We start from the raw sequence: 12,768 nt of genomic DNA, 5'->3' as shown, positions 1-12,768 counted from the left end.
CATTAACAACAAGCTGATCTTAAAGGATGACACGATTTCAAACTGTTTTACTTTGTGGCGGACCCTGCCACCTTTCTAACTTCAAACTGTTTTTTTTCCAAATTTGACAGCTCAATAAATTTAGTTACGGATAACAACAAACAAACAAAATAAAAATTAATTACTTTTGTAAATATGACAATTCTTGGATTTCTTCTCCAAAACTACATGATGGCCCTTTAAAGAAAAGAGAAGAGAAGAGGAGGAGGAGGAGGATTCTCCAGAGAGGGCGGAGCACAGCGGAGGAAGGATCTGGGTGGAGGCCTGACAGTCCGGGCTGTAAGGAGAAGGACTCTCCAGGCAAAGACCCTGCTGGCTGTGGGAGTGTGACCGGCTGTAGGCACTCTTTACAAACTCACCCATACGAATAGTACCTGAGTAAAAGTATCTGATTAAATGTATTTTAGGTTCAAAAGTCTTTAAAGGGTTTTGTTTTTCTTACAAAACATTTAAAGAGCCACCAGTGAACATTCCCTAAAGTTTATTCATTTTTTAACCGTAAAAGAACCTTCTAGGAACTTTCTGTAGCGATTTTTATTTATTTATATATTATTTTACAAAAAACTTTTAGAAAACTGTCAGAGAACGTTCCTTAAAGATTCTCTAAAGATATTTTGAGTAACCCTCAGACAACATTCCTTGACGGTAAATCAGATGTTCACAGAACAGTACAGTGTTCTGCAAATTAAACGTACTTCAGCATTTAATGTGTGTTTTTCTATGAATTCATGAGGAGTAATAATCAAATAATAATTTACGATTTGAACTAAGTTAAAATATGAGTTTTTAAGATTTTATCCCGCTCTGACCTATTATATATTTTCAACCCCCTCAAAGATTAATTTCTTGAATCTTCTTGAAGTTTTCCCTTTTTTTTTTTTAAAGCCAATTGTTAAAGTAGTGTTAACAAGTGTTGTTCATCAAAATTTGACAGCTTGACCATCCAGTCAAGCTGTGTTTATTAACCCACAGACTTTGTGTTCACTTTCTACTGAGAAATTAATTTTCCCTTTAATTTCTCTATTTTCATAAAGCAGATTCACGAAGGCTCATAATGTGACTTTATTGCTGAAACATTTTTAATTCATTAGTGCCATTGTAGGCTGCTCTACATGTCAGAAAAAAACAGTCTGTAGTTGTCATTACTCCATGTGGGACAAAAACAGGAACACTCGGTAAGTCATCAGAAATTTGCATAAGAGCAAACCTCTGCAGCCAATGGGGTTGTACTGACAAATCTCGTGAAGTGATTGGTGGCTCGAGTGACAGCAGGACAGTGTGAACAGATTTAAAAGTCGCCCCTGTTGCACCAGGACAGCAGTCATCGGGAAAGATGGGTGGCATGACAGGAAGTCTTCTTCTTTTGCTGTGGGCCGGTGAGTTAACAATCCTTCTGCTGTTACTTTAACCCTCCGATATGTCTTCAGATAGTATTATGTGTGTTTTGTAAACGTGGTTGTGTGATGTTGAGTGAATTCTTCAGACATGTTGACACAAGTGGTTTAGATATCTATTATATTCTGGTGTGAAAATGTATATGAAGCCAATGCAGTGACACTGTGACTGGTTTCTTCTTGTGCCGATTTATATCCTGGCAGCTGAATTCTAAATCAGGTGGAGGAGTCAATCTGATAGATGCAGAAGTAATGTCTGACAGTGACAGGCAGTTTTCTGTTTGGTACTTTGGGCACATTGCCAGTCCTCTGTTTTCCTAATAACTAATTTCATCATTGTTTCTTTTCCAGAAAAGCCATTTAATGCCGACTTTCTCTTTCAGGTGTCTCCTTTAGCACCATGCTGGATCTGCAGAAGAGAACAATTTAATGGTCATAACTGTAGAAACACTGAGTGTTTGTACCATGTGAAACTTATCTGGGATAATATGACCCACACTTCATTCTGTGGTGGATCTCTGATCAGTGACCAGTGGATTCTGACTGCAGCTCACTGCTGGCAGCCCGGAGGGAGACATTTTTATTTAAAAACTATTAACAATATATTTTTCACTTATACATTTTATCTGAAGGTAAGTAAGTAATTATTTGATTTAAAATTATAGCATTCACAAAAAAAAGATAGCATGGCTTATGTTCATGTTCAGAACTGACATGTAATATTAAAATATTATGTATTTACAGTGATGTTCCTCTTTGACCTCTTCTTACTTGTAGGACAAACAAAGCAATTTTACGTGTGCATCCACGTGGTAACGAAACCACAAACCTGGTTTTAATCAAGTGAAGGTTACTGACAGTAAAAAGGATCCTACTCCCAAGAAGTGAACTGTGGTCTTTCCCCTTTAATAAGTCTGAAAGCTCAAATCTTGAGGAACTCAAAATGAGAAATTGGCCGTCGCTTTATGTTTCAGTGTTATGATTCAGATTGCAGGTCATGGAGCCACCACTGCATATCCTAATAAAACAAGAAGTGAGATTAATCTTGTTTATTTTATAATAACAGTTTATGTTTATCACACTGAGTGTTCTCAATCGCAGACAGCACAAAGACAACATATTCACTGTTTTACTTCATCAACTTCATTGATTTTTGTGAACATATCTTTATTCTGAGGTTGATACACGTTTCAAACAAGTTGGGTATGAAAGGAGCATCCTCGAAAGGCTCAGTTGTTCCCAAACAAGAATGGTCTGAGGTTCACCACTTTGTGACAAACATAGTTGTATAAGGGATATTACTACATGACTTACTACACTGTAAGTTTGTTTGCAAGTGATGTCTGTTTTTATTTCGGTTTTACACAGTGACCACAACATGATCAGAATCATTTCTTGTTCGGTAACTTGCGAACATATATTTTCATTAAGTACATTTTTGTTTTGTCTTAAAGGTTTGTTGCTTGTTAATTATATTTATATATACACATTGTTAAATGTACATTTGTCAGTACACTTTCTTTTCAAGCTTAACTTTTTGAGACATTTTTAATAATAAAGTAGATAAATAGCCTAATTTAAAGATGCTGTTTGATTCCCCCAAAAATCATGTATTTTATAAAAGTAAGTTTACAAATATTGAGTCTCCAATGGTCAGACACTGCAGAGTTTGTTGGTGGGATGTGTACAAGTTAAGTAGATAATGTAGTGAAAAAACACCTTTTATTTTCTCATCTAGATCCTGATGAAGTTGCAGATCTCTACTGCAGCTGCAGTATGTCTACCCCATGATGACTGTTAAAGTAGACTGTACTCCGGGGGTCTCCCAGGATATATTGGTCCAAGCCAGAACTCGATATTTGCCACATATTCTGTGGTTGGGTCCTTCTCCTGTATAGATGGTACTAGTACTGTCAGAGTTTTGTAAAATGTCAGGGGGTCGATACCGCTTAATGAGCCAAAACTCTGAGATCAGGGCTCAGTCCTTGACCAAGTTCTGCCCCTCATCAGAGGCTTCGGGTCCACAGATTACTCATTCTGGGTCGTGGATTCCCATTAAAGGTCACACTCAGGCTATGGGGATGACGCTCCTCTGGAGTGGACCTGAATCTCTCTGGGGAGGATTCTCTGGCCGGGGATGCGGCCTAAATCCTTGACTAGCTCCCGCGCCTAGTCGGGGGTTTCAAGTCCATAGATGACTCATTCTGGTTAGTGGACTCTTGTCAACGGTCACATTCCAGCTTCGCCGATGACCTTCCACCAGAGTGTACCTGAATCTTTCTGAGAAAGTTTTTCTGGCCGGGGGTACGTCCCTTTTTCTGACGTCCCTGTCTGCCTCCTTGTGAATCCCAGATAGGGCGACTGCTTTTTTGTCTCTGGCTTTTACTCCTTTAGATTATCATAGCCTGCTGTTAGGTAGGCTTCTTTCCAGGGTCCGGTTGTGTCATGTACTGCTAACACTTCCCAGGCACCCTGGTTAAATGGGCAGCATCTTCCCAGGAGACAGGATAGTATGGCGTTATCCTGTCTTTCGGGCTTATTAGTTTTTTTCTAGGTGAGGTCCCTCATGACTCAACCCAATTACCAGCGGACCCCATAGTTTCCCTGCTTCAGTAAAGAAGTAGGGTTCTTCTAGTGGGTATTTTGGTGGCATTTCCTTCCAGAATATTGGGGGGCGCTCCCCTTCTGGTGGGCATAACTTTGCCACTCCGCCAGTTTGCCCTGGGAGTGGGGTTTAGAGGGTTAGGGCATTGATGAACACTAGTGTCCCTTTTTGTAATTCTACAGAAGCCTGGCATTTGTACTGGTGCTTTTGGATCATTAGTCCCAGGCCCACGGCTCCTCTGAGCTTGCCCTCATGGGCAAAAGCCACAGTCGGGTCCCGTGAGGTATAGGAGGGGTCCATGAGTTTGCATGGGCAGCTTATCTAGTGCATATGTGAACAAACACAATGACCTTCCTTCTACATTAACTATAGGTCCCTTCTTGACTATCCTCCCATGCCTCCTCTTCCCCGGAGTGTTGGCTCAGGTTTGCTGTCCCATTTTTGTCCAGATGTAATTCTGCAAACTCTCACTCTGGTTCCCTGCTACCTGACATCAAGGTTTTGGCAGACGCTTGACCTCGGAACAGACCCTGAGATTCTCATGGCTAAGGCCATTTCCACTCCATTAGACATGCTAGAGTTTGCTGGGTTCACTAATAGAGATTTTTTGGGGGCTACATGTTCTTCTAAATTTTCTTGCTACATTACAATCTGTCCCATGAACAGGCCATTGTGAGCATCTTGTCCGTCCATATCTCTCCGGCTTCCAGTATGGATGCCTCCCGTAATGATCGGATTTAGGCTAATCCTGGACAGATCTGTCAGAATGTCTGTTTCTCTATAGGGCGAGAGCCAAGTTCTTCCCAGCCCCACGTCCGCTGATGTCCAAAGGGGAATGGGAATGAACAGCCCATCGCCATATTCTCCTTCTGAGAGTTTGTCATTTGGTTTGGATGTCTGTCATGTAGTAGACGATTCAGAGACTGCGTCTTCCTCGGTATTCCTGGCCCACTAATTTGGTTTTGAGGCCTGTCTCTTGGGGTGGGACTCAGCCTTTTTGCTTTGTCCTTGATCTGCGCACGCTTCTTTTAGATCCACCAAAGGACTCGAGATGCCTCTATGGGGCTCCTCTGGGTCCTTCCTTTGTCCTTTAAAAGGTGGTGCGTTACCCCTTTTATAATTCTACTTGAGAATGCCCATCAGGGGACGCCATGTTCAGAATCCAGTAATACCGACTTATTACTGAGTTCCCTTTACTTAAACAGACTGGAGAATCACCGATCACTGATACACCAGTTTGTATCCCACAGTTCTCGGATACACTTATTTGTCCTCACATTAAGATCTGGAGTTAGTCCAGCACCATGTATATATGGGTGTTTTGTATGAGAGCGATCTCGGGTTACATTTACCAAGGAGACACGAGAGTCAGAAGTGTAGTAAAACTGCTCTAGGTGGGCGGAATCAAACACAACTTTTCAAATACAGTTTACCTTGCTCGTGTGAGCGACAGAATACCGTATCAAGCAAGCACTAAGTTCCTCTTCGAAAAGAGCTGAGAGCTTGGAGCCCTTCGGCTGAGCTGCATCTTCTTTTTATAGGGAGGTCCGTCGCGTCACCAGTCATGTTTTCATTGGTGGATGCTGAGATGGTGCGATCGAAAAGTACCCCCCTCCCCTGTGCACCAGTAATCGGGCGACCTCCTTTTTCTGCAAAGGCTGTTGCTGACTTCCTCTTTCTGGAAAAACTGCTGCTGCTGACTTCCTCTTTCTGCAAACATCCGCTGCTGACTTCCTCTTTCTGCAGTGGCTGCTGCTGACTTCCTCTTTCTGCAACAGCTGCTGCTGACTTCCTTTATTCTGCAACAGCTGCTGCTGACTTCCTCTTTCTGGAAAAAACTGCTGCTGCTGATCATAAACATGCTGAACATGACCTGGTCTCTCAACAGATATTTACACCCTTTGTTCTACAACATAAAATAAACCATTAAATGTCCCACAATTTAATCATAGATTGTTTATCTGTCTTAAAATGGCAGTTGCTAACAAGTGGCTAAATGAGACTGCAGAGGTTGATGCCGAACACAAACTCAGCTTCTCACTTGTCCATCTTTACTGGCCGACTTTAGTTACAAACTATTCTAACTCTAACTTTACAACTTGATCAGTGTATAGAAAACGTGTATAGCGATTGTGTAGAAAGACATTCACACAAGCAATATACTTTGGATACAACAATAGCCGTAGTGTGCAAAAATGTTGTTTGTTGAAATACTATCAACGTACTATCATGAGGCTGCTAAATTTAAGAACTATTCCTTTTCACCCTCTACACATCGGACCTCAGTCACAACACTGTGAACTGTCACCTCCAAAAGTTCTCTGATGATACAGCCAATGTTGGATGTGTGTCTCAGGGGAATGAACAGGAATATAGAGGGGTCATCAACAACTTTGTTAATTAGTGTGAATGCAACCACCTGCATAGAAACACCAGTAAAACAACTTGTCAGCTTTCAGAGGAAGACACCATCATAGAAATCATAGAAAATACAAATACCTTGGTGTTGGTCTGGTCTTGCGCTTTTCTAGTGTACTGACCACTCAAAACGCTTTACAATACTTGCCACATTCACACATTCATACACTGATGGCAGAGGAGATGCCATGCAAGGTGCTAACTGCTCATCAGTTCAGTGCTCAAAGACACTTCGACATGCAACTGAGGGGAGCTGGGATTTGAACCAGTGATCTTCCCATTACTAGACAACCCACTCTACCTACTGAGCTATGGCCACCCAATGTTCACCTTAACAATAAACTGGACTGGACTGACAATACAGATGGCCTGTACAAGAAGGGCCAAAGTCGCCTCCAACTGCTGAGGAGACTGAGGTCCTTTGGGGTGAAGAGGACATTACTTTGAACTTATTATGACACTGTGGTGGCATCAGCGCTCCTTTATGCAGTGGTCTGCTGGGGAGGTAGCAGCACGGACAGAGACAGAAAAAGATGAAATAAACTGGTCAGGAGAGCCAGCTCTGTCCTGGACTGTCCTGGATTTTATAGAGGTGGTGGGTGAGTGGAGGATGTTAGCCAAGCTGACGTCAATCATGGACAACACCTGTCACCCCCTGCACCAGACTGTGGAAGCCTTGAGCAGTTCTTTCAGCAGCAGACTCTTAGATCCACTGTGTAAGAAGGAGCGCTACCGCAGATCATTCATCAGAAAGCCATCAGACTGTTTACCTGAACAATCACTTTGCCCAGCACATCCCACAGATGGTTGATTGGATTGAGATCTGGGGAATTTGGAGGCCAAGTCAACACCTCAATCTCATTGTCATGCTCTTCAAACCATTCCTGAACCACTTGTGCGGCACTGCGTATTATCCTGCTGAAAGAGGCCACAGCCATCAGGGAATACTGTTTCATGAAAGGAAAGGGTGTCAAACTCGCTCAAATCCTTACGTTTGCCCATTTTTCCTGCTTCACCACATCAACGTTGAGGACAACATGTTCACTTGCTGCCTAGTATATCCCACCCACTAACAGGTGCCTTGATGAAGAGATCAGTGTTATTCACATTACCTGTCAGTGGCCATGATGTTATGCTTGATGAGTGTTGAGGTGTATTATCGCAAACTTTAGCTCCTCTTTTAGGAAAAGCCAACAGCAGGAGAAAATATTTGATCTTCGGCCGACAGATAGTCAGCAAAACATGAAAATACTCTGCTCACTGTGTTTATTAACCCACAGACGTTGTGTTCACTTTCTACCCAAAAACTTAATTTTCTCTCTCATCTCTTTATTTTTATAAAGCAGATTCACGAAGGCCCATAAGTGTGACTTTATTTCTTTATTTCTTTATTTTTAATACATTAGTGCCATTTTGGCTGCTCTACATGCCAGAAAAAAACAGTCTATAACTCATAACTTCATGTGAGACAAAAACAGGAACACTTGATTGATGATCAGAAATGTGATCTTTGATCTGATCTGCAGCCAATGGGGTTGTATTGATAAACCTTTGTGAGGTGATTGGTGGCTCGAGTGACAACAGGACAGTGTGAAAGTCGCCCCTGTTGCACCAGGACAGCAGTCATCCAGAAAGATGGGTGGCATGACAGGAAGTCTTCTCCTTTTGCTGTTGGCCGGTGAGTTAATGATCCTTCTGCTGCTACTTTAACACTTCGATATGTCTTCAGATAGAATTATGTGTGTTTTTAAATGTGGTAGTTTGATGTTGAGTGAGTCCTTCAGACATTCTGACTCTGATAGAGGCAGAAGTAATGTTTGACAGTGACGGACTCCTCAGGCACATTGTCTTACTTCTGTTTTACTTATTCCTAATTTCCTCGTCAGTTTCTTTTCTAGAGAAGGCATTAAAAGTTTAAGTATTTGGTATGATGCAGCTCTCAGTGACAAGCAGTTGTTTCAGAGGTTGAGACAACAGATATTGGATGGCATTCAGGGTAGAGATGTCAGGGCCTTTAGGCAAACTCAAGGTCTGGTAGTTTAGTCTGTTGCCACAAATACTGTCACTATTTATATTTAGTGTTTGCTTTTTTTGAATGGCAGAGGAGAAAATGAGACGAGCTAGCTCTCATATTAGAAAATTACTAGGAGCCCCAAAAATTCTAAGCAGTGTATGGAAATGCAATGAAGAGAAATATGTAATACCAATTGTAAAATTAAATCTGCATGCAGCGATTAATGGGCCCTTGCAGTCCACGCACGTCGGGGCATGCTGCTGTCGGGCCGTACATGGGGTGTACATGGGAAAATGTAGGCTGAAGTTATAAGGACTTGATGCTTTATGGCGAAGCATGAAAATGGACCGCACCATGACACCCACCATGTTTGACATAGGCAAAAGCTTTTGATAAGTTTTTATATTCAAGGTTTGAGGATGATAGTGAGTGAATTGGAAGTCTGTGGTGTTCAATCTGTAGGAGGAGTTCATTAAAGTACGAGGCATGAAAATGGTTGAAAATTGGGGTAAAATGGGAACTTTGAATAAAAATGGCCGACTTCCTGTTGGAGTGACAGTTTGGTACCCCCAATGTTTTTTTGTGCATGTGGTATTGATACATATGAATAACGGATGTCATTCATGTATGTACATGTAGGAGGCTGGGCTTGGATTTTTAATATTCCAGGGGGCGCTATAGAGTTCGATGGTAACACATTTCGTCAGCTATTGTCAGGAGGGCATTGACAATAATTTTACCAATTTTCGCGTTAATCCAACCTACCAATCGGGAGATGTAAAATACTTGAATTTAAAGAGCGCCACCTAGTGGTAATTGACCAATATTTTGCACAGACCCTAAGGGGCTCATGGGGAAGTAGTAACCTGTGTTTCATGTCATTCGGACAGACCAATGTGGAGATATGCAAGACTTCCTGTTTGGAACGAAATCTGCAGGAAGTTGTTATTCAATAACTTCAGTATTGTTCCAAATTATTTTAATAACTTTTTGTCAGGAGGGTCCACAGATGCTGTGCGCAAAATTTTGTGGCAATGGAGGTGAATGAAATGGCCTGAGAGGAGGAAAAAGTAGGTTTGAGAAAAAAACGGGAGGTGGAAATGGCTCATATCACGAGATCCAGCAGAATTCACTGAAAGTGGATATAAGGTTTTTGTATGTGCGACAAAGTATATTGGAGTTATAAGCCAGAACACACTTTGCTTGATTATAGCACCACCTAGTGGTGGAAATTGAGGACGACAATAGATTATAAACATTTTCGCCAGGTGTGCCATGCACATGTTCAGGCAGTGAACAATGCAATAATTTGAGACAAAAAATTGTCACCACAAAAACAATAGAGACCTCGCAGGTTGAGACCTGCTCGGGCGCTAATAAAGTAAAAATAGAAAATGTACCAGGCTTCCATAAGGACCAACTTCTGTTGTTTTCTACAAAAACCACTGTTCTAACTTAAAATCAACTCCACTTTCCATTTCAGGTGTCTCGGTGAGCACCATGGTGGATCTGCAGAAGAGAATCATTAATGGTCAGAACTGTAGAAACAATGAGCGTCAGTACCATGTGAAATTGATAATGAAATCACAGACTGATACAAGCTTCTGTGGTGGCTCTCTGATCAGTGACGAGTGGATTCTGACTGCAGCTCACTGCTGGGAGCCTGGAGAGTGAGACATTTTTATTTTGAAACTATCAACAATATATTTCTCATTTATAAATTCAATCTAAAAGTCCTAATGCACTCATAAGTAATTATTTGATTTAAAAATAAAGCATTTACCAAATAAAGATAGCAGTGCTTAAAGTATGTTCATGTTCAGTTCTGACATGTAATATAACATATTATGTATTTACAGTGATTTTCTTCTTTGACCTCTTCTTATTGTAGGACAATCGAGGCAGTTTTTCGTGTGCATCCAGGTGTTAACAAAATCACTGAGCCAATTCAGGTGAAAAACATTAAGATTTTTAAGGACAAAGACATCAACGGCAATGACAGGACACATGACATCATGCTGCTGAGGCTGACTACACCTAGACCTGGTTTTAAGCAAATAAAGCTTCCTTACTGTGCTAATCATCCTACTCCCAGGAAGTGAGTTGTGATCTTTCCCCTTCAATAAGTCTGAAAGCTCAAAACTTGAGGAACTTAAAATGAAAAACTGATCTTGGCTTTTTCTCCTTTTCATTGTGTTTCAGTGTGATGGTTCAGATTGCAGGTCATGGAGCCACCACTGCAGGTCCTGGTGGAAAAAGAAGTGAGATTATTTTGTTTATTTTACACTAACAGTTTATGTTTATCACACTGAGTGTTCTCAATCGCAAACAGCACAAAGACAATCCTCAAAAGGCTTTGTGGCACACATAGTTTGTGGTTGTTAAACACAGTTTGTTTGCAAGTGATGTCTGTTTATATTTTTATTTTACACAGCTTCCACAACATGATCAGAATCATTTACTTGCAAACATATATTGTCATTAAGCAGATATATATTTCATCTCAAAAGTTTGTTGCTCATTAATTATATTTATGTAAACACATTATTAAACATACATCTGTCAGTACACTTTGTTTTTAAGCTTAATTTAGCAGAATTCAAAAGACAACTGAACATTTTTTAAAATGATAAAGCAGATAAATAGCCTCAGTTCAAGACTTTGATTTAAAAAAAAAATAATCAAAAATTGGTTGAATGTATTTTATAATAGTATAAGTAAGTATTAACATAAAGGCCCCAATGATAAGATACAGCAGAGTTTTCTTCATTAGTTGGTAAACATTTGTATAAGTTAAGTAGATAATGTAGTAAAAAGCACCTTTTATATTCTCATATAGATCCTGGTGAAGTACAACATCTGCAATGTGCAGACGTCAAGGCTATTGATTGTCCGTGGGCCAAAACCCCAAATCAATATCAAAAGGTATTCTGTGGCCAAACTGATGACAAAACTAAACCAGTGGATGCATGTCATGTGAGTAGGACTGGCTTCTAACCTTATATCTTTTCTACAGTCATTACAAGTTTTTTAACAATTTAATATACAGTTTATAAGTGTTTCAGAAGTCTGTAACAAACAATATAAACATGTCTTTCACAGGGCGACTCTGGTGGAGGAGTCGTGTACAAAGACAGGATTTATGGTGTCATTGTTACTGTAGATAAAAAAGCCTGTACTGCACCAGTTGAATTCATGGACGTGTGTGGATACATGCCGTGGATCACACAGATCACAGCTATTAAACCACCAAAAAGTGCTGTTGACAAAATAAAGGATTGTTTTGGATGTGGTTAATTGTGAAATATCACATCATTTAACAGAAATGTCACACTGTTGAGTTACTCTAAATATGAAGTTGATGCATTTACAGTTGATTGGTTTACATTAAATGTTCAGCTCTCATTAGTCGTGTCAGAAGTTAGAAGTTAATTATAGAGATTCTTGATGTTAAGCTGTTGTTATGATTAAAACAAAACCAGATTTGACACTTCTTGTAAGTAAATTGAATGGATTTGACCTGTTATTACAGTCCTTAAATGGAAAAACTACAAAGCTATAATAATGTCTGCTCTTCCTTTTAACCACACTGATAACAATGCTTAACACGACTGTCCTTACAGTGATGTCATGAGGTAATAATGATGTCAAATGAAGAAGACTTGCAACCGTTACCTTGTTGATCATTGTCTCTGTTCAGTGTCACATCTGCACAGAAACTCTTGCTCTGTGCTCATGAACCACATCTGATGTCTGTCAATTTAACATCATTTTTCAAGTCAATAAAGTTATTATAAAGAGTCACAGCTCTGCCTCTGTCCTCTCCTCCAAAACATCCTGTGAATGCTGATTATTTTCTTGAATGATTGACTGATTGTTTGGTTTCTAAAACTGGTGAAAAATATTGGGAAATACCTTCACAGTTACCCACAGCGACACCTTCACAATGCTTGTTTTATCGGACCAACTGTTCAAACCTAAAAATTATGGGGAATAAATGAAAATAATCAGAATGATTCAAAGAAAAAGCAGCAAATCGTCACATTTCCAAAGTCAAATAGGACTTTAATAAAGGTTCATCATTATAACATCAATATAAATACATGACTCTGAACAGAAAATACCAAATAAAAATACAAACATACAAAAAACATTAAAAGCAAGTTTTCTCTTTCTGTTGCCTCCCTGGAGCATCATGGCGTTAAAGCAGCGCTGCGTTTCCTGTGTGTTCTACAGTCGAGGAGTAAAAGCCATTGTCCAGTTTCTGCCAGCATCCGAGTGGCAACCAGTTAACACTG

General features: G+C 40.2%; 1 protein-coding gene across 3 annotated transcripts in view; it reads left to right on the top strand.

Moving 5' to 3' along the window:
- LOC115595229 (anionic trypsin-2-like) overlaps nucleotides 1–12,274 on the top strand; it is a 46,179-nt gene extending 33,905 nt beyond the window's left edge. The window contains exons 1-8 of one of the 3 annotated variants that reach the window (XM_030439426.1): nucleotides 1,221–1,415; nucleotides 1,817–2,065; nucleotides 7,983–8,134; nucleotides 9,954–10,140; nucleotides 10,362–10,568; nucleotides 10,673–10,731; nucleotides 11,310–11,446; nucleotides 11,573–12,274. In XM_030439426.1, the coding sequence (XP_030295286.1) occupies nucleotides 8,092–8,134; nucleotides 9,954–10,140; nucleotides 10,362–10,568; nucleotides 10,673–10,731; nucleotides 11,310–11,446; nucleotides 11,573–11,767 (828 nt within the window). In that variant the 5' untranslated portion in view covers nucleotides 1,221–1,415; nucleotides 1,817–2,065; nucleotides 7,983–8,091 and the 3' untranslated portion in view covers nucleotides 11,768–12,274. Of the gene's footprint in view, nucleotides 1–1,220; nucleotides 1,416–1,816; nucleotides 2,066–4,044; nucleotides 8,135–9,953; nucleotides 10,141–10,361; nucleotides 10,569–10,672; nucleotides 10,732–11,309; nucleotides 11,447–11,572 lie in introns of those variants that run through there. The other 2 variants (XM_030439427.1, XM_030439429.1) reach the window with 2 other exon arrangements.
- The last annotated feature ends 494 nt before the right edge of the window (nucleotides 12,275–12,768 follow it).

This window comes from Sparus aurata, chromosome 14 (genome assembly GCF_900880675.1).
Source record: "Sparus aurata chromosome 14, fSpaAur1.1, whole genome shotgun sequence".
In the NCBI taxonomy this organism is placed as follows: Eukaryota; Metazoa; Chordata; class Actinopteri; order Spariformes; family Sparidae; genus Sparus; species Sparus aurata.
Note: the sequence above shows the minus strand (reverse complement) of the source record. Positions and strands in the feature narration are given on the sequence as shown.